Here is a 21,187-nt window from a genome sequence, read left to right as displayed (position 1 = left end):
TAGTTACTGTAATTACCAGTTTGTCTTTAGTGTAGGTAGATTATTTTATGCTTTGCTTCGGCAGCTGGGCTAGGTAGAGATTTTTAGACTGCAGAGATGAGCTGTGTATGGGCATTACTTTCTTACCACTTCTTTGATTGCTGGGTAGACTGGTGTTTGTAAAACTTCTGGAGCTGGTTTATCCCAAAGCAGGCCAAAAATTGTAATTTTGCAGTGGGGACTAAAAGCATACTTTTGACTTTTACCATTCTGGGCTCTTGTCTCTGACTTGCAACACAGTGTAACCTACCTGAATGTTGACTTCTTTCTGTCTTTGTGCTTACAAAAGCACTTAGTTATAAAACATGTGCTGCCCGGACAATTAGATTGTGTTGTCAAAAAGTAGATTAATTTTGTTCATCTGCATTGTTTAACTATTACAAAGTGACAGTGATTCCTTTGGAGTCACTTGTGACTAGCATCAGTCATACATTGGGAATGTAGCAGAATCAAACTTAGAATTGAAGGAAGCAGGGGGAGTATGTTTTCTTATATGACTTTGTTAGTGATTTGAGGGTTAGGGCTTTTTTTGGTTTGTTTTTTTTTTTTTTTCTCAGGGTCTTGTCTCATCCATTTTAGGCACAAACACAGACACATGCAGTTAAGGACAAAGTTGAGCATTGGTGCATACTGTAGCTATAGTGGCACTGTTCTGCACTGATTTAGTGTTGGTGTGTGAGCACTGTTAAATCCAATGTGGTGTTACAAAAGTTTAATAGACCTTTAGAATTTTTTTGTCATAATATTCCAAAGCAGTTGCTAGTGTCTAATATTAAACAGCTGAGAAAAGTCTTGTCTGCTACCTTACTGATATTTTTGTCAGAAGACAATGAGCTAAAGGTTTCGGAAAAGGTACTCTTTTCAGGAATACCCAAAATGTGCAGGACACTTCAAGATCTGAACTTGGAGCACTTAACAGTTGCTGTTTCTGTTTACTTTGGATAGTTCTTTGAGTACTTTGCATTTGTATAGATTAGTTCTTACAGAAAGGAGATATTTTGATGGAAGAATTAGGTATTTGCACTTTTTAATAATAGGCTTTCTGTACTGTGGATAAAACAAGTTGTAATTTTAAATGTTTGTTGCTCTGCTGGTTTGCTAGGAGCTAATCCCAGAGTGTTTTAACGTTGCAGCCCCAAAGATCTTTGTGTCCCTCTCTATAAATACCAAGGCAAACCAGGAGGAAGCCTGGGTGTAGATCTGGTATGCCTTGGAGGAGCCACCCACATGCAGTTCCTCTGTGGAAGCTCCTAGTGGCCCAATGCTAGGTGGCTTCTCCAGGCACAACCTCTCTGCTTCTCCAGAATGTATTTTGTCGAGGAACCCATTTCCTCTGAGGAGAAATAGAAGGCTGGATGGACTGACTTGTACACTGAAACTGAGTAGCCGAGGAAGCTTTACACCAAAGTTATGTTCAACATTTTGTAATGTATGTTTTGAAACATATGGCAGTTTACTACAAAAAAATAAATTGATTTTACATCGTGCTTTTCAGTACAATCACTATTTTTTAGGCTTCTAATCTGGTAGCAGTTAGAATTTCTTAACCTATCATTGATGATGAACTAGAAAAAATTTAAAACGTGACACAGTTTGTAATATAAACAGTAATGATGATGTTACCTTGTTTTAACAATTTTTAGGTCTGTCATATGCAAGTCACACAGTTGGTTTCACACCACCAACTTCACTGACTAGAGCTGGAATGTCTTACTACAATTCCCCAGGCCTTCATGTGCAACATATGGGACCATCCCATGGTATTACAGTAAGTATTTAAAATAGAAAATACTTATTACCAATGTCAGTTTGGTTTTTAAAAGTCATGATTGCTTGTCCTTAAGCTTTTTTACAAAACATTTTTGTAAATGTTTGTTTTTGTCTCCTTACTCCAAGATAACTATTGCTGCTTTCTTCAACCCTGATTTTCCTCTTCACCCCTCAAACTGATTCTTTTTCGAGAACCTTATTTTCTTCAAAAGAATAGGATGTATTATCATCTTAAGGACAGTAATCGGTATCATCTTATGGATCAGCAGGCAGGGTGTGAGAAGTGATGTTCTAAGCTACTAAGCCTGTCCCAGGAAGTAAAAACATTGCTTTCATTTTTCTCCTAGTCTCCACCATCTGACGGATGAGTCATCTGAGGTTGCTTCAAGCTCAGGTTTTCTTCAGGATGACACACAATGCTGCCACCATGTCACTGTAACAGGCAGTTAACTCTTATTTTCTGTTCTCATTGACAAAGAAGAAAGTTCATATAAACATTTCTTAGGACAACTTCTCATATCTTTTGACTGGATTTATTTCCTATTTACCTCTGATGTTTGATGCATTTCTACTTAATCGTGTTTCTTCTAAGTATTTCTGGAGTTTAATAAGCAAACAGAGCCAAAATATTTAACCATTTGGTAAAATACCTTATAGTTGTTGTTTCAAGACCATTTTGATTTTTCTCAACTGGTGTGGTACTATAGAAATATTCTTCAGGGTCTTGCATATACTTGTCATTCTCAGGTGTGAAAACATGTTTCAATAGACTTTTAGTGGAATGCTAAAATATAACTGGTTCTAAAATCTTTCAGGTGAGCGTGCAAAGTTCATTGTTAATTTCCTTGGGCAAAGAGCGGTGGGAGTGCTTCAATAGGAGGTAGAGCAGGAGGAAAACTGGAGCTCAGCAGGAAGGTAGAATCCTGATTCCAGATTCAGCACACTGCTGTGTGTTATGTGAGTTAGTCATAGAAGGTATTTATGCTTCTGAAAACCTGGAACCTAATTTTATAAATAAGATTTTCAAGGAACTTGTTATGTTCAGTCTCTGTGAAATACTGCTTTTTTGGCAACTGTAAATTAATTGGTCACTATGAAAATGATGATCTTCAGGAGAAAATACTGTTTTGCAAGAGATATTGATAAGTAGCTCTTGGCTTTGTCGCAATACTAAAACCAGGTCCCTTCATATTATTAGATGTAAGCAAATGCAGTTAATGATTTGAAGTGTTTCAGAGACGTCACTCAGTTGTGAAGAATCCCTCGGCTTTTTGCTTAGAGCATTAATCTATTGTACAAAGTTGTGCAGAAAAATAGATACAATATACATCATTTGACTACACTGCAGTTTGATTCTTGACTCTTCATTTTTTATCTATATTACAGAATAAATTGACTTTACCTGTAGTAGATTTGGTATAGTGCTGTAATCATGCTTCTCCTTAGAGCTGATCACCTTTGACTTTAATTGTGGGTGGGTGGTTTGTCATGCCATGAGGTTCTTGATTAGCGCTGACTGGATTGGTAAGTAGTGAGAATTTGGTTCCAAAAGTGCAGAAGTTAGTGTTGTGCAGTGTAATTTATATTTTTACTTGGCTAAAATTAAAGATTTCCCACATGCAGACACAGTTTTGTAAAGGTAAAGTGGGTTTTAAATCTTTGTGTTTAAATGTGAGTTGAAAATCTGTGGTTTCTGTTGAAGAGAGCTCTCTAACAACTGCTTCACTCCTGCAGGTTGTAATCTTTTTTTGTTCTCTAAAGAACAACTGGTATTCTGCTTTGGTCTTGCTCCAGCATGCAGGCTGAGCCTTCCAGAATGCTAGAGATTCTGAGCAGACTCTCTGGTATTCAAAGCATTCCCAGCCACACTCAAGTACCACGTAGCTGGACTTTGTACATCAGCACCTACTGGTGGGCAAGCACAACTAGGAGGTGCTGTCCCTACAGCATCTTTCATTCCTTCTTAGGTTGCTGGTCGTCATAGGTAAATGTATCTTCAGGACATGTCTTGTGTTCATTTCCTGCAAACTGACAAGAAGGAGTGCTTATTCTGTTTGATCTCAAAAGTACTTCCCCTTTCCTTTGATGCCTCATTTCAGAGTAAAATTTAATTTATGTAAAAGTCATTTTATGATTCTTGCAATGTTTTGAAATTCTTCCTACATAATTGTTTGGATTTTTGTGTTGGGGTTTTTTTTGGTGCAATTGTTTGTTCTTGTTTTTTTCCTTTGCCAAGCTCAGTACATTGGTTAGAGGACTTGCACCTAAAGTTGTTCAGGAGTGTGTTAAACATGATTTCAATATTTGTTCTGCAGAGGCCTTCACCACGAAGAAGTAACAGCCCTGACAAATTTAAACGTCCCACTCCTCCTCCTTCTCCAAACACGCAGAGCCCAGTGCAGCCTCCTCCGCCACCACCTCCGCCACCTGTGCAGCCCACGGCCCAATCCGCAGCATCGCAGTCAGCCACTTTTCAACATTCAGTGCATCCCTCCTCTCAGCCTTAGTGCATGTGCTCAGCAGTCTGTATGTCAGAAGTGGACTCATAACATGGAGCAGTTTACTAAAAGCCAAAGGCTTACTTGGCATATTTGGATTTGACTTATTTGCACTGAGGTTATATAGGCTTCACTGTTAATTGTGTTGTAAACGTTTGTATAAAATGCAGCCGGTGTTGTGGGTCTACAACACTAACTTAAAAAAGTTTTCCATCAGTGTTTACTTGAACTACATGTATGTCCATTCTCTGGCTGGAACATTTGCTACTCTTGTTTGGTAATACGGCATTATGTCGTTTTGCTTGGCTCCAAAGCTTAATTTTCCTGGCTTTTAGGTTTGTTAAATTAAAGGGATACCTTTTTATATTTTTTCATGACAATTTGCAGAAAATTAAAGGCATGATGGATTATATGATAAATTCTGAAATATTACAGTGTTTACCAAGCTTATGGAAAATCAGCACTACGTTTCAGTCGTTGGAAGTAAGAGCTTCTAGTGCAAAAGTGAGTCAGACACCCTAAACAGTGCCCAAGACACGTACTCTGTTGTATTATGCAGTAAGTAAGCTTAATTCAGCACACAGGACACGTCCATACTTCTCCTGTTGAAAAGCACCTCAAACGTATGGTACCGTCTGAATTTTACAGTGAGGGAACTGGCTTGTTGGAGTCTGTGGAATGTACGATTCATGAACCTTAAGGTTTGATGATTTCACTTGACACTTATGTTAATCTGTAAGCTGCCCATACTATGTGATCTGTCACAACTAACTTCAATCAGTGTGGCCCTGCCCACAGGTCACTGATAGCTGATTAAAGTGTGCTCTTTGATTTTTATTTTTTTTTTGCTGCAGAAGGCGATGTGATTGTAGAGAACAACTGATGATCATTTTCTTCTTGTCAAAATATATTAATTGTGATTCCCCTGAAGCAAAGTTTGAACAGGTATTCTGAACGTTCAACATGAGCACATATGTTAGAACGTAAGATGAGCATATAGGAATATATCTGCGTAATAGCCAAAGTGTTGTATTGCTTGGTAGAAACAGAGTACAAGAAAGTAGCACAAAATGGCACTGATGAATGCTTATTTAGCAGCCTAAGCCGGTACAATGTATAAAGAAATGTATTCTGAATACATTCTTTCCATTCATTTAGCACAAATAAATTGGTTTCACTTTGCAGTGGAACAAAGTGTCACTTCTTCATATTGACATCTTAGTTACATTTTTCCTGAGGTTCCTGTTGAGTACTGAGGTTTATATATTATTGATGATTTTAAGTGGTTTACCTCATATATATGGGTATGTGGGCCATGGAAAATGACAAGAGAATGTTTATTTTATGAGAATATGTATCTGGCTATAATCAGAGCAGAACATGAGTAATTTATCTTTTGTTTACAAAAGTTTGTTTTACATGCCTAATGTTTTATTAAGGACATTTTTAAGAAGGAAGTACAGCATTCTGGTAGTATACTAATATTTGTACATATATTTTCATGTTTGCTGCTCACCTATTCAGAAAATTGCAAACTAAAAATCTTTATAAAATTAGTGCTCCAAATCAAAATGTTAAGTTAAAGTAATGTTGTAAAAGGTTCAACTTAAGACAAAACTAGAATTTCTTCACTGTAGCTGTGTAGTTTTAGCTCTGAGAAAATTTAGAGAAATTGATATGTAGTCTATTACACTTAAACCAATATGGGATCAAGTGCATTATCAATTACAGTAGTTATGGTAGTGACTTTCCAATCACGTGATTCTCAAGATTGTGGCAGACCTAAAATTTAACCAGTGCTTCCGTCTGGAAATAATTGACTGTAGCACATGCTCACCTTTTGTAGAGGAAACTCAGCTGTGAACATTGTAATTAAACAGCTCCTGAATCAGTGGAAGGATTGCATGTGAGAAAATTAGAGTCAGAGGTGGGACTAAAGTCAAGATAGGATTGGTTTAGTTTAACGCTTTTGTAAACATAAGACAAAGAAAAAATAGATTATTTTGTAAGTAGGATGTCAGGTCAAGTACACCACTCTTTAAAATGGTGTCCTCCTTTCTGAAGAGCTTTGGGATTCTTGGATGTACAGCTCTATAGAGTGTGAGCTCATAGTGGTAGTAATATAAATGCAGGAGGGAGGGAGAAAAGCCTTTGACAGTGTTGTTTTAAGACCTTAAAATGGAAATTGCCTAGAATAACTTACATTTGATGCATATTAAAAAATGGTATTTGTGTAACCCAAGTTCAGCTGCTATTAAAAAGTGTCTTAGTGAACTCCTTACTATTCCAGTGGCACTGGTACTAGAGGAAAGTAAAGAACTGACAAATGTGTACTAAATCCTGAAAGTGTAACAAGGCGCTAAGTTGGCCTTAACTGAAGAACACTGAACAGACATTTGCTTGCAATCAGAAGTGTTGAACTTTATTTGTAGACTTTTTGAATAAGATGAGGAATTGTGCACAACCATCTCCTAATAAATATAAATGGATTTTCAGTTTTCCTTGTGAATTATAGTTATGAATGATGTGATTTTATCAGATCCGTAGATGGGATAAACTCACTTGACAGTGAGGGTCCAGCTTACCATGAGGGCTTAAGTGGTTGACTTTTTCTCAGAAGCACCTGGTAGTGTTCTGCTGTCCTTTGCATTTCTAATGAAACTGTCAGTTTCACACTACAACTGCCAGTTGCACTCTACATCCTCACTAGTTGTGTAAGGCCACAGAAACAATTTTTAGCTCTGGTGAGCATCTTGTGAGTGCACCCTTCACAGCTAAAGACTTTTTAAACAAACAAACAAATCTTTATTTTAACTGTGCCAGCAGTGCTTTCCCCTCTGACAATCAAGCAGCCTTCTTTTTTTTCTCTCAAAGGATCTGGCTTGGACACTGGAATGCAGCTGATACTCTGTAGAGCATTAAGAGCTTACTTTATCCACGATTTGTTCCAGAGAAGTTCTTTGGAAGAAGAGTTGGGACTGTTTGAAGATAGTGTTCCAGCTAACGGCCAGATAAGATTGTTTTAATGACATGTACTCCTCTGAGAACATATTCCCAAGGGCAAAAAGGACTACCGGAGTTTTTCAAGAAAGTGTTAGTGCTTTTCTGTTGGCAGTGGCTGCACTGGACCTGGACAGAACCTTTCCTGTTGCAGTGCTCTTGTTCAGGTATCCATCTGCCTGGGTGGAATCCCTTTGCACTTCAGCTGAAAGTAAAATGCAGTCTTGGAAGCAAAAACATGAGAAAGCTTCCTGGGGCCTGTGTGATTTGCACTGCTAACAGGAGACAATTTAGGCTCCGTATATTTTGTTAAATAAATAGAAACTGATCACACAGAAAAATAAGAGGCTTTGAATACTCTTTCAATCAAAGAATGTAGTCTCTTGTGCTCAGTATTGATTGTTGCTTACTAAGACGATGAGTCCAGGGACCTTATTTAAGTCTTGCAGTGCATTTTCTAATCCTAATGCTTAGTTTTACAAGCAGCATGAGTTCTAATACTGTTCAGTTCTTTTTGATGTTTCCTTTTTGTTTCAGTCATAGCAGTCTATTTCTTTTTGATCCTTGGGAGTGTACAGAGCATAGACTGTGCAGATCATATTTCTCCAGTTCAAGCATCTCGTAAGAAACCAGAAGGTTTATGAGTGTAAGCTATAAGGTTATAATACACGCATATGTTACAACAGCCTCCTTGAGGGGAAAGATCTGTCCTCTTCAAAAGAGAGAAAGCAGAGCTACTAAGTACCAAATGGACTATATGCATAGAGACAATCTGGTTGCCTCAGTTCCCTGAGGAGCTGAATTTCTCTTTCAGCCCTTTTTGGATTTGGACTAGAGTTCTTAATCTTCTAATTTTTTTTTTAAAAATCCACATCTCACTGTAATAAATACTCAGGATATCCATCATGTTCCTTTTGGGTAATAACCACTAGTCTCAGTACAAGAAGAAATTGAGAGTCATTGCCACTTTGTGGATGGGAGGAAGTCTCTGAATATGCCAGACCGTGGCCTTTATGATGCAGTCATAGTTAAGTGAGAGTGTGTGCTCATATCATGGTTATTTATTTTTTTTAAGCAGCTGTTGCTGGTTTTGCATTAGTAGTGTGCCCTGAAGTGGAGATAAAATTGTGGTGTTTGGCACTGCATTAGCAGACAGCTGCTGTGTTAGGGGGAATAGTACTTGTTCCTATTCAAGTAGTTAGGCTCCAAAGAAAAGTACTACCTCATCTTTAGGTTGGGATGATGTGGTTGCAAGGTCAGGAGAAATGTATCTGTGCTAGATTTTGTTCTGCATGTATTACCTGGATAGGAGTCTTTCCTCACTGGAACTGGGCTCTGGAAGTTGTAAAGCTTTTGTAGAGGAGTGGGGTGTTAGGACAGATGGTTGCGGGTGAAAACTGTGTGTCCCTGTAGTAAATTGCTGCTCAGAGTATTCTTTGACTAGGCCTGGGACTTGCCTGTACTAAAACTACAATTTTTTTCTGTATGGTTTCCTTTCAAAAAAGTGCTGTGTTGCAGTTCTTGTAAGTTCCTGGCATTGGTATCTAAATAAAAAAACAATTTCTTTTTCCGCAGAAATATTGGAAGCAGTCTTCTGTGTGCAAAGGCAGGCTTTCTCAAGATAAAAGTTAATACTGTATCTATAAACAAAGGTGTTTTATTCTAGTGGTAAAATCTAAGCTGTCCAAGGCACTTTAGTTTGTGATTCCTGACTTTTGTTTTGGCAGGTGTTTCAGATGAAATCTAAGCCTCCTGTGGAGGAAGAAAAAAAATCACCTGACAGCTGTAGACTGTTTCTTTCCTGCAGAAATACAGCAATTTCCTCAAATGCAAGTAAAAATGGAACAAGCATCCTTCAGCTTTTCTGAAGCATATATTTACTTTCAATACCTTGGTGATTGCTCTTGTGTATTTAGAGAATCTACAAAGCCTCATTATAGGTTGGTTGGGTGTCTAGCTGGTTATTCCGATGTTTTCCTGATCCTAGTGAAGGAAGCCTGTTCAAATTTGGATCAAAATTATAAATCCCCTGGTTAACAAGAATGGCCAGAGTGCAGATTTGTTGAGCATGAATCCAAGTGATGATTTTGAAATCATTACACTATGTTGGTGTAAATTGGAGTTTATCATTGAAAGAACCTCAGATACAAAGACGTTCATTGGGTTTTTTTGCAGGTTATATTTTATTCCTGTATTAGCTGTATTATTGCTTTGTTGTATATCTCAAGGTGTTTACATATATTTGTAATTGTTACAATGTGTCTGTAATCAAGCTCATCTGTGCCTTCATGCAGACTTCCAATAAACACTTGATTTTTTTTTTTATTATTATTTTTTAAATTTATTTACCTGTATGCAAGAGTATGGGGTGGATTTCCTTCTATTTGTCAGCTTGTCATCCCTGGGAAAAAGAAGAAGAAAACAAGAAATAGGAATCAGAGAATGATACGTGCTTGTCTTTATTTTTGCTGTCTTGATTCTAGTTGGGCCATTTCTGGTATTTTCTCTCAAATGGCTGAGTGGGGGATCTAGGGGTTATCCTGTTTGTGTAATAACGTTTGTGTGGGAGATGCTCCTCACTTTGAATTAAGTGAATATGCAAAGTATAATCATGCATGCTTGACTCCATCAGTTTTATTTTTATCTTATTGTGGGAAAGTTTCAGCATTATCTTTCTCCTCCCTGAATTAAACATGTATGTTTAACCTTTTACAGTTGCCTTTGAGTTAGAGTTTGGGCTTTTTTTTTTTTTTGCCACAGCAAGAACTGCAGTATCTTTTAGTTTTAGTAGACCTACTTACTTTGATGGTACTTTCTGATGATTGGGGGGTAGGAGAAGAACAGAGTTTCATCTTTTTTCATTTTTTTCTAATCTCATAGGGACAGAGATATGTATTTGTACAAAGTTACGGGAAAATACATCTTACGCGTTTTGAGTAAAAAGCAGTATACGACAGGATGGCTACTGTTCTAATTGATAGTAAGTATGAAAGGAAGAGAAGGGGAAAATTGTTTCCTTACTTGTGTAAAGGGATGTGCTTTATATCTTGTAATTGTAATCTTGTAAATCTTGTAATTAAGAAAAGAGTCTATTTCTTTGTAGTAGTAAAAATGGGAATTGGTCTTAAGAACCCATCATGATTTCTACTGTTTTGTCATCTTACTAAAATATTAGCATTAACCAACTTGAATTTAAGGATATCTTTTTTCATTGTAGTGAGTGCTTTCTTGATACTGGGTTATCATAGTAACTATCTTTGGATAGAAACAGGAGAAAAGCAGGCATCATGTACTACTATAACTACAGTGTTATTGTTGGATTGTAAACTTTATATTTGCAGTTGAACTGTAAACTTTAGATGCCTGAAAATTATGGTATGTGTTTGTGAAAATTCTGTGCTTACTTTATTGTGTCATCCCTTTTGAAGTCTGGTTTTGTCACCTTTTTGTTATAGGTGTTCCTTCATCAGCTTAGCAGAGCTCACCTGTGTGGCATGCTCTGTAGCTTTTCTAAGTCGTGTTTCCTGAATCTGGCTGTATTGCCAAGTTTCTGGCCTTACATCTTCAAGTCTCAGTAGCACTTACTAACGTGTAACCTGTATTCAGTGTCTGAGTCTTGATAAACTCATTGGTTGAGAACTTAAACTGCTGAAAGCAGGAGAAAGAATTGCAAAGTAAGCAATTTTAATAAGCCTAATCATTCCTATATGTAAAGATGCTGGGTTGGATATGTGTTCCATGTGCTTTTGAAGTCATTCTATACTTTTCAAGGTACAGTCCAGCAGCAGAAAGAGGTTCAAGTTAGTCCTGCATTCCCCACAGGGGGACTGAAGGTATGTGTAAAGACCATTGGTTCACTTCAATGCAGCAAACACTAAAGAAAAACTGCTGAGGAGACTAAGATGGGAACCTTGCTTTTGAGCCTCAGGGCTCTTCATGAAAATCAGCTGTGGCTTCACTGCATGAGGAAAAGTCTCATCCTGCTAATCAGTGAACTGGTGGTGATGCCAGCTGTGACAGACTGTTTTTGTGTCTTTGGGAGATATGGAGCAAGAGTTGATTGGAGTGATTACAATGAGGAATAAAGATATGGCTTGTGTTTGCAGAATGGAACAAGATTAGTTCCAAATTCTTTATATTAGTGAAAATGCTGTACAAGTATGCCCCATATTTTTTTGTTTTCTGAGGCTTGAACAGCATCTGGCATGTGAATTTAATGAAACCTGAACAGTTACCTCCAGGAGTGTCAAGTATCTGTTGTGTGACCATCTCCATCCTTCCTATTGAGGAGGGAAACACTGATGTCTAATGGACTGATGTAAACTTCACAGTATGAATGCTTTTCTTTGCCATACTAGATGTGAGTTGGAGAAATTGGAGCAACCTCACAGAACATCTGGGCATAGATAGCTGTGATCAGAGATCATAGTATTGTAGAGAGCCCTGTGTTCCCCTTTAGAGTACATGGCATGGAATTTTATTTCATGCAATCACAGTGAGAAATGTATTTTTGGGGCTGAACTTCAGGAGTATACCAGTCCTACCTCCTTTCTTCCTTAGTCCCTGTAAGCACACTCTAGATTTGCTCCTGCAAATGAAGACCTCTTGAATCCAGTGTGAAAAAGCAGGATTGCAAACTGGGCCGTTGCTGGTCTGGATCTGAGTGCATTCTGACAGTTACTGCAGAATGAAACAGGTACCAACTCCATCGTGAATCTTAATGCTGTCTTGGCTGTCACCAGCAAAAATTAAGTGGAGGTCAGTGAGTACTGTTATCTTTCTGCCTGCAGGTGGGAATGTAAAATCTGCTGTGACTTGCCTTTTTTTCATTCTTCCTAAAGATTGTCTTAATTTTTCTCTGGCTCTTGGTACCTGACTTTCTTTGGAATATACAGATTCGCTAATCTGCATCATGAAATGACATTATTTTGGATCCCTTTTATGTGAGTTTTTGTAGTCATGGTGATAGCAAAAAGGGTTGGGTGGTTACTTATTTTCTTTTTTTTTTTTTTTTTAATATATATTTTTTTTAGTAACTGCCCTCTATATTCCCCTTTCTGTATAGCTGCCTGCACTGGGACAGTTGCACCATGGTTAGTTAGCCCAGAACCGGTGTCCTAAGGATTTTCTGAGCCTGGATCTGCTTGAAAGATAAAAGTGGCACTTGAGGCTAATAAAGAGGCAGAAAATAGGACAGGTATTCAGATATATTTTGAGTAGCCCTTTCCTCTGCCTAGCTAGGACTCAAAAAACAAGTCTACTGGCTGTGAACAGCCCTGAGCTGAATAAGAGTAATGAAGTTTGTTTCTCTTACACAGCAGTGCTAGCACCAGAAAGTACCAAAGCAAATTCCAGTTAGAGAGTTGAGAGCTGATGAACTTTGGAGAGATTTACTTGCTGGAAAGGTAGGAGCAGTTAGAGAGCACTGCCAGATAAAGGAGTCTACAAGTACATGCTTACTAGTAGGGAAAGGGACCCTTGGCAATGAAGTACCCTTTATATGAAGTAGGTTATGATTTATGTATCAGAATATACTTGAGCAAAGTGGGAAGAAAAGTTTGGCAGTGAGTTTTGGGGTTAGTCCCCTGCTGTTGCAGGGCTTGCAAATCTGGATCTACCTCTTGGACGAATCGATTTTCTAGGCCCTGATGTAAGTAAAAAAACAGCACAGCCTTGGCAATAGAAAAATTAAAAGTTCCTAAATATGGTCATATGCACAGCTGCAGTGTTACATACTGGCCAAATCTTGTCACAGAAACCATAGCTAGAAATGAGTTTCTGTGTATGAGTGATTAAAATTATTAAGGTTTTAAAACTTAATACAGTCTTTTGTTTTTGCTTTCAGGACCTATTTCTGTGTAATTTTAAAATAATCTATTCTGCACAGGGATTTTTGTATCAGATTTAGTGAACTGTAACTATCAGAAGTTTTATCTAAATTTATTTTGCTGGGTCTTTCCAAAGCACATGCTAGCCATGACAACATACTAAAGAATTAAACCTATTAAAACTTACTGCATTCCTCATGTTGTTAAGGAACTCTAGGATTAGTCTTGTTGTTGTCTTTAGTGTTTAATTAAGGATGATTTTAATACTGTTAATTCCTGAAAATAATTAAGGATTTTCAAGTTAACTGCTTCATATTGTGAAAAATCATTACATTTCTTTAAAATCTTCTGTGTAGACTAAAGCATCTCCTACTATTAAGTGTATATGCATTGACTCTGTGTAACTGAAATGAATATCTGAATTAAGAGGGGAACCCTATCTTTTTAGCTGAAACAGCCCAAGCTTCCCAGAGATGCTCTGTGAATTGTGTGTCCTTGTTCCAGCCATCTCCCAGATTTACAGGATAATGTGCTTCAAGAACAATTTTTGTGAGTCTAGATTCCACAATAAAGCTTTGACTTTTACAGTATATCTAGGAATCCACCTAGCTGAAATTATGGTCCCTTGCACTAAAATTACATTAACTATAATTTCAACCCAAATCTTGCTTAGATTCTTAGGAAAATGTGGTCTTTTGACAGCACTAACCCCACTAAGCTTGTCTGGAGCTTAATCACTTTATTACTTTTCTGAAAATAGTTACTGCAAGGGAAGTCTGTGTCTGCAAACATGGTTAGAAATATCATTAATGTCCTGCCAGTGTTGCCACCTTTCTTAGCTCTATCCATCTCTTTGATCTGTAAGAGAAAGTAAAAAACAAACCCATTTTTGGACTGCATACTGTAGCAGATTTTTAGCACTGCCAGTGTGCAAGCTGGAGACCAGTGGAGACACTCATGAGAGACTTGTGTTTCAGAGTTAAACTGTTTCAGGCTTGTTCCTATCTGTATCTGCAGAGGATCCATGGGGAAGAGGCTTATGGACAGAAAATGGAAAGAAAAACATGAAGGAAAAATAATCAGCTTCTGGGAACACCACAAAGAGCAAGAACCCCTAAAGGGTTTTTTACACTTTGAACTTTTAACATTCAGCATGGACCACTGTTTCCAGGGCAGGACTGTCAGGCAAGGAAAGAAAAACTTTGTTTCTGTTCTGGTGTTTAACAGCTTAACTTAACCCTACATTTTACAGAATGTTGATTTGAAGAATGAACAAAATCATGATGAGCAATATGTGAAAACAGTTGGGATGCATCAATGGAATAACAAGGGCAAAGAGAGCACAATGTGGGCAGAATACTTGCCTCTGCATTGCCTGAAAACTGAGTGAGGGGAAAGTCCAGCTTGTTTTCTAACAGGAAATGGACTAGATTGCAGTGTTTTTGCTGGAATTAAATAGCTTTTTTTTGGAGTTAAATAGTTTTTTCCAAATGCTTTCAATTTACTCAGTCTCTACAGAACTCTGTTCCTTTGAGATACTTGAAATATTCTGATTCTGAAACTTACTCTCAGTTTCAGGTTTCCGTTAAATGTAAGAAATGTCCCTGTTTTCCCAGGTTACCTCTTTGGAGAAAACTCTTAAGAGTAAGCTAGCTTCTTTCCCAGGGAGTCCTGATGTTTAATTGATCAGAGTCAGGAGCCTAATGATGATAATAAAATTTGCTTGAGATTTGGTAAAGATTCACTAGGTCAAACCATTACATGTTAAATAAACTATACACAATGAGAGCTGATTGTGACTGAGATAGTCTTTCAGGCTACAAAATTAACAACTTGAGTGGTTTATGCTGGCACAAGCAGCCAAAATTGTAACCTAATAGCTTTTGTGTGCGTGTGCAGCATAATTAAAATACCTTTAAACCTCTTGCTTTCATTGTTCAGTTTGCGTGTTTGTTGGTTTTGATATTTTACGGGGTTTGGTTTTGGTGGTTTGTTTTGGTTTTTAGTGGTTATTATTTTGGTTAACATGCCACCAGGTTTATTTGCCTGCTCCTTGCTTCTCTTGCAAATCTTTCTCTTTGGTCCGTACTGCATTTTAGCAATCTGCTGAAAATACTGAAGCAGCTTTCCTTTACCACTGCAGAACTATATTTCGAAGTTTTTTCCTCTAATGATACAAATATCTTGTAATTTACAGGTTATGATGACCCTGCCAAGCTTAGCTGTCATGCTGTAGTAATCTCATCTGTTGTCAGTACAACCTCCATATTCCCACATGCTTGTCAGTTATTTCCTATCTTCCAAATTCCTATTTTTAAAACTTCTTGAAAGAAGAATTTGTAATGGTTTGCTTTTTTTTTGCTGCACTGCCACTTGCATTTATGAATTGCTACCTGATTTTATTTGAAATGTATTAATGGAAGGAATCTTTTAAGATTTATTTCAGCAAACATCAATGAACCTTTAATCAATTCCAAAAAGGACTTGGACTTTTTGAGGGTTGAAATTGGCACTTAAGTAGATATTGTGGGTCAGCTGTTGTTCACACTGATGAAATAACAGAAGTGAGGTTATTTTGGACTTGCACAAACAGAAGTGAGAACCAAACAGATGAGGGGGCTTCGAAATGAACTTGGACACCTTCTACACCTTGAAAATGTTAAAGTGGTTTCTAAACTGAACGTTTCCTCCAATCCTCAGACCTCAGAACTCAGTGAAAGGCACAGCATCATTATTCCCACAGGGGAAAAAGGAGCCAGGGCACTGTTCTCTCAGCTTTTATGCCCTGATACTAAAGTTGCCCACATGATGCTCAGGCTTTGCTTTCTTCCTCCACAACAAATCCCCAAAAATAGAGCAGACAATAAAAGCCTGACACTTGCTACAGCTCTCCCATCCAAGTTGGCCTAAGGCTGAGGTGGGGGGGGGAAGTCTCAGCAAAGAGCAAGGATTCAGCAAAGACTTTTTTGTTTGGTTTCCCCTCCCAAGTGCCTGCTCAGAGGCTGGGTTCCTGGCTGCAGCCTCCTCTGTTTCCAGAGCAGTTACATAATTACTGTAGGACTTCAAAGATAGGTTAACGGAAGCCATTAAGGATGTTTTCCATCTCTGGACTGGAGAAACTTAAGGTGGTTTGTCAGCCTACCCTAAAGCAGAAAACTGCCCTTTAAGGAAAATAATTATTTTTTTGCAAGTGCAGCTTTAATTCACTGTTGACTTATCCAACTTTAAAATTCTGTTTCAGTTTTAGCCAATAACCAGGTGATGGATGCTCTCTGTTATCCCCCCACTACCCTCCCAGGGGAAGATAAAAGGGGAATAAGGGAGATGGTCTTCAAGGTTGGGGAAAAAACTAGAATAAGTTTAATGAAATAATAAATAATAATAATAGTGAATTATATATGTATATGGAACCCATGCTTCTCAAGTGGTAGTTACGTACCAACCAGGAAAGTCCTGGAGTGGACTCAGCAGGAGATGGGGGTGCCTGAGTCCAGGGTCCCAGTGACAGTCCACAAAACAGATTGCAGAGGTTTCAAATATAGATCTTGTTACTTAACTTAGTGAGTAGATGATGTGTGTCAAAGATCTCCAGGTTCAGCTGCTCGAGGTTCAGCTATTTCACTGAGGACTGGAACTATTCCAAATGCTGACCCTGCACAGCTCTGACTCTGGGTCAGCACAGGAGCACAGGGCTGGCAGATCTTGGGCTGCTAGCCTCCTGAAACGCAGTGTCCCAGCCCTTTTGTCTGGCAGTCTGTGCCATATACTCTTACAAGTCGCAAAGCCCAAAATCCAAATTAAGTTTGTACAGTAATACATATCTGTCTGGTTTACAGGGAGATTACAGAGGAGTCCCCGAGTTGTTTCAGTGAAAACATCTTTTTTGTATTTGTACTTTTTTGGTAAGGAAGCTCAAATGATCGATAAACAATGGTTTCCCATTCTCTTCACAGTCCCTGGGGGGATGATTCACATTAACTTGGAGAGTATCACGTTGCAAAGATAGAACACACTGGGTATATTTACATTGTAGTTGTCAGAGCAAGTACATTTTAATCTAATTTATTGTTGGTAAATTGTCCAAGCTCTTTGCAGATGCAGTGAGATTACCAGTACTAGAGATAGACTGTTCCAGTGTAGCAGCATTTATGCTGCAGAATACAAAGACTGATGATTTGGAGGCAGAGCAAGCATTAACATGCAGAGGACAGGAGTCAGCAGGAAAACATGGTACTGATGCCAGGATTTCTGAGTGGCAGAACAATGACCCAAACCTGCCCAATGCTGGCTGTTTCCTGCCTTGTCACATGTGAGCTGCTGCAGGAGCTCGAGGAACTCATCTGTGCAGCCCCTGCTCACCTGTCCTTTGCCAGACCATGGTGAGTTGAAGAGCTGGGCCTGACAGCTACAGCCCCTTGGTGAGCTTGCTTCTCTTCTTCAGAGCTTAGATGACAAAGGCATGATGCCAATGGAAGGAGGTAAGCATTTCTTGGTTATTGTTTCTCTTTGGATGCAAAAATCCACTTAATCAGTATCTGAAGAAACAGTTTTTGTAATTGAGAGTTACTGTGGGCCTGGGCATTCACGTAAAGCCTGCTTGCCATTGCTGAGTAACTGTGAGCGTCTGTACTAAATGCAGACTAAGGATGTTTACAGTGGACAAATCTATATTTAGACAAGTCCTGGTGGGAGCTTAACAGGCTTAAAATAAACCTTCTCCATTGTGGAATCTTCATTTCCCTTTTGTTCCTCCAGTAACTGAGTTTGTCATGACAGTACAACATTAAATTAAGTTGGCTTTTTGGGACACTTTACAGAAATTGGGAGGTAAATTGTGAACTTCTTTAGCATGTATTGCCAACAATACATAAGCATGAGTACAGAAATGCATTGTGATTTACAATCACATTCTCAGCCTGTGGAGAGCCAAGACTGGGCTAAGGGAAGTACTGAAAATAAGGCTGCAACTGAAGTGACAGAACTGCATTATACATTAAAAATAGCCAACATTTGCATTGAAATGAGATTGCACTGAAATGAACTTAGGTCATTGGCTGTTTCATACTGCTACTATTAGCCTCTCCATTTCATTGACAGAAAATAAATGCCTTCCTCAGTATATTAATGTAGTTAAGTAAGTTGAGGGAAAAGCTAACTCAACTCTATTAAATGAACTTAATACTCAAGCAAGATGAAAAGTGTATGCCTGTACTCTGCAGAGTCTCACAGGAATGCATTATGCTGCTTCCTGCCCTGATGAATGTGTGCCATTAAACTTCAGTTCCACTACTGGCAAGAAACAGAATTGTCAGCAGGGTATAAGCAAAAACCACTTCTGAGGAGCCATCTCCAGTATTCATGCTCTACCTGGTGACTACCTTAACAAAATACTTGCCTTTGATATACTGAGATTGTCACCTTTTTTGCTCTGGAGCTGAAGTAATCGGCCCATGTTTGCAAGAGCTATTTTACACAGTCTTTACAAAGACTAAGAGGTATTTACTGGAGGGGAAGTGATGATTTCTAGAGCATCCAACTGACACAGTGTTGTACGATCTGAGTCCCACTGGGAAATCAGCAGGCCTATGATGTGGTTGGTAACAGCCATGTCATGTGCTCAACAGGTAGAAGCTGAAGATACAGGGGGATTGCTGTACTTCATTGGCATCTTGGGGAAAATCTTTGTAGCATAAGCAATCTTATTCCCTTTCCCACAAATCTAAGAGAAGGTATAATGACCCTGCATAATGTGGTCAAACAGCACTTGACAAGCCTCAGTCTTCCTGCCTCTCTCACAAAACGTTGAATTTTAACTTTTAAATTAAAAGTGTTGCCTTTTAGGGCTGCTGAAGACAAATGTCCTTTAGACTTTGTAAGTGCACAGGTATGTAATACATCTGCTTAAATTAAACTCTAGTCATACTGATTGCTTTCCTCACTTTTTTTCCTCTTCAATCATTAAAGGACATTTTCTACAAGCAAGTTAACAAAACATGTGAGAAGACAATGAACTTTGGACATGTTACTTGGCCCTTTCATTCCATTTCCATTCATTTCCTCCTACACAAATTGTGTAAAGGTTGCAAATGTACAGAAGGATGCTTACAAATCTGGACCACAGGTTACAAGACAGTAGTTGATCAAATACTTAGAATTGCTTTATGTTTTGAGATTTTCCTCCATTGCAGATTAAGCAGCTTCTGTAAAAAAAAACACCAACAAAACCACCAAAAAATAAAATAAATTAAAAAAATGCAAACAAACCCCCCCCCAAAAACCAAAAACCACTAAAACCAACCAACCAAACAAAACCACAAGAAGAACCCAAACCAAACAAAAAAACCCCAACGAAACAAACAAAACCAAAGCACAAAAAAACCCACAACAACAAAAGCAAACAAAACCAACCAACCAGAGAAACCCAAACATTACTTTGCATCCCCCTCCCCTCTCCGTTTACTCAGAGTGATAATTCCCTTTTAGTCAGTTTTGGGGTGTTCAGCACACCAGCTGTGTTCCTTGCCAGGAGGACCCCTTCTGGGATGGCTTGTGTGAATAGCCTCTAAATTTCCTCTCTGTACCCTCAGGAGCTGCTGCTGCACCATCTGCAGAGTAGAGAACACATCTAGATCATCTGTATGCTGATACAGCTGCTAGTAACCTAGAACTACACATCCTGCAACTATGGCTTTCCAAAAATAAGGTAACTTTTTAACTAGGTGCTGTTCTGATCACTGGCCATGCCACATGAGTATGTTTTATCCTTAAACTCCTGAAGCTGGCAAGGAAGGGATTTATAGGCCTTATTCAATGTTTTACTTCATTTTCTATTATAAAGTGAAGATTTAAAAATTATTCTGGTGATCTCTGGGACAAAAGCGTGTTTATGAAAGGTGTGACTATGGCACTGTTGTAATTCACTTGTCTTGGAAGGCCCTGTAGGAAGGGTTTCTGAAGTGAAGAAATTAAAAGATTAATCAGTGATTTGAAATCTAATCCAAATGGCAGTTGCCAAAATACTGTGTAGGCCAAGTGAGCAGAAACCTAGAGTTGGAGGGACCTGCATTGCTTGTTATGAAACCAAGGGCAAAGGAGACGTGGAGGAGGGACTCTTTTCTCTAGCCATTTGTTTCTGTGGCTTGTTTTCACAGGTCTGTCTCTTGTCAGCAAGGTTACCCTTTCAAAATTATGGTATGTGCTTGACTGGCATGTTCATGTAAAAGCAGAGTTAATTAAAAGCAGAGGACTTGTCATCAGGAGGGTATCCAGAGAAGTTAAAGCAAAGCAATTACAATCAATATCTAGTAATTTAAAGTGCATTTTGATTCTCAAGTGGGGGTTTCTTGTTCAGGTCCCAAGCTGCCTGAATCTAACATTGGTTTGCATCTGACTAGGACTGTTCCCCTGCATAAAGATCCAGGGCATTTCAGTGTGTACTGAAACTGATATGCCTTAACTCTTCTGAATGTTCCTGTACAGGTAAACCATTATGAACTTCAAGCTTCCTGTAAGCAGTAGTCTAATGAATACTTACAAATACACAAATGTTCTTAATTGTGGGGTTTTTTTCAGATGGTCATTAACAATTTTGCTAGAGTGAAAAGTTCTGTGCTTAGTTTTAGCCCACAACATTGGCTTTTAAGCTTCGATAGAATTGAGAACGCAAAATACTTGTATCGAGCAGTGTAGTGGGAACTGGAGCTTTACATGCACTTGTATGTGAAAAGGTTTTATTGTTTTCATTAGTTTTGTATCAGAGTGTAGGAAATGGCACCTCTTGAATGGTTGTTTCATAGTTATTTTTCAGCCATCTCCTCTGCGGCTGTGGAAGGATTTCAGTTAGCCTTTTGATTTCATTCTACGTCCTGGGGCCCAAGAAGTTATCAAAGTAAACAGAGGCTGTTTAATATCTGGGTACCTGTCTTGTAATTTGTTTCAGCAGCCCAGTGCACGTGTTCCCAAAATGCTGTGCTCTCCCACAGAAATCGCTGCCAGTATGAAGCTGGCCTTGCTTTTCCTGATATCTAAAGCAGTAGCTCTTGATGGATTTAA

General features: G+C 38.5%; 1 protein-coding gene across 1 annotated transcript in view; it reads left to right on the top strand.

Annotated features, from left to right (window-relative positions):
• Positions 1-9,632, top strand: part of CCDC6 (coiled-coil domain containing 6) — a 52,198-nt gene extending 42,566 nt beyond the window's left edge. The window contains exons 8-9 of the mRNA XM_051618195.1: positions 1,683-1,807; positions 4,125-9,632. Coding sequence (XP_051474155.1) covers positions 1,683-1,807; positions 4,125-4,316 — 317 coding nt within the window. The 3' untranslated portion in view covers positions 4,317-9,632. The remainder of the gene's footprint in view (positions 1-1,682; positions 1,808-4,124) is intronic.
• Positions 9,633-21,187: the final 11,555 nt, after the last annotated feature.

The sequence above is a fragment of the Apus apus genome, chromosome 4, assembly GCF_020740795.1.
Source record: "Apus apus isolate bApuApu2 chromosome 4, bApuApu2.pri.cur, whole genome shotgun sequence".
NCBI lineage: Eukaryota > Metazoa > Chordata > Aves > Apodiformes > Apodidae > Apus > Apus apus.
This window is presented reverse-complemented; position numbering and strand designations above follow the sequence as displayed.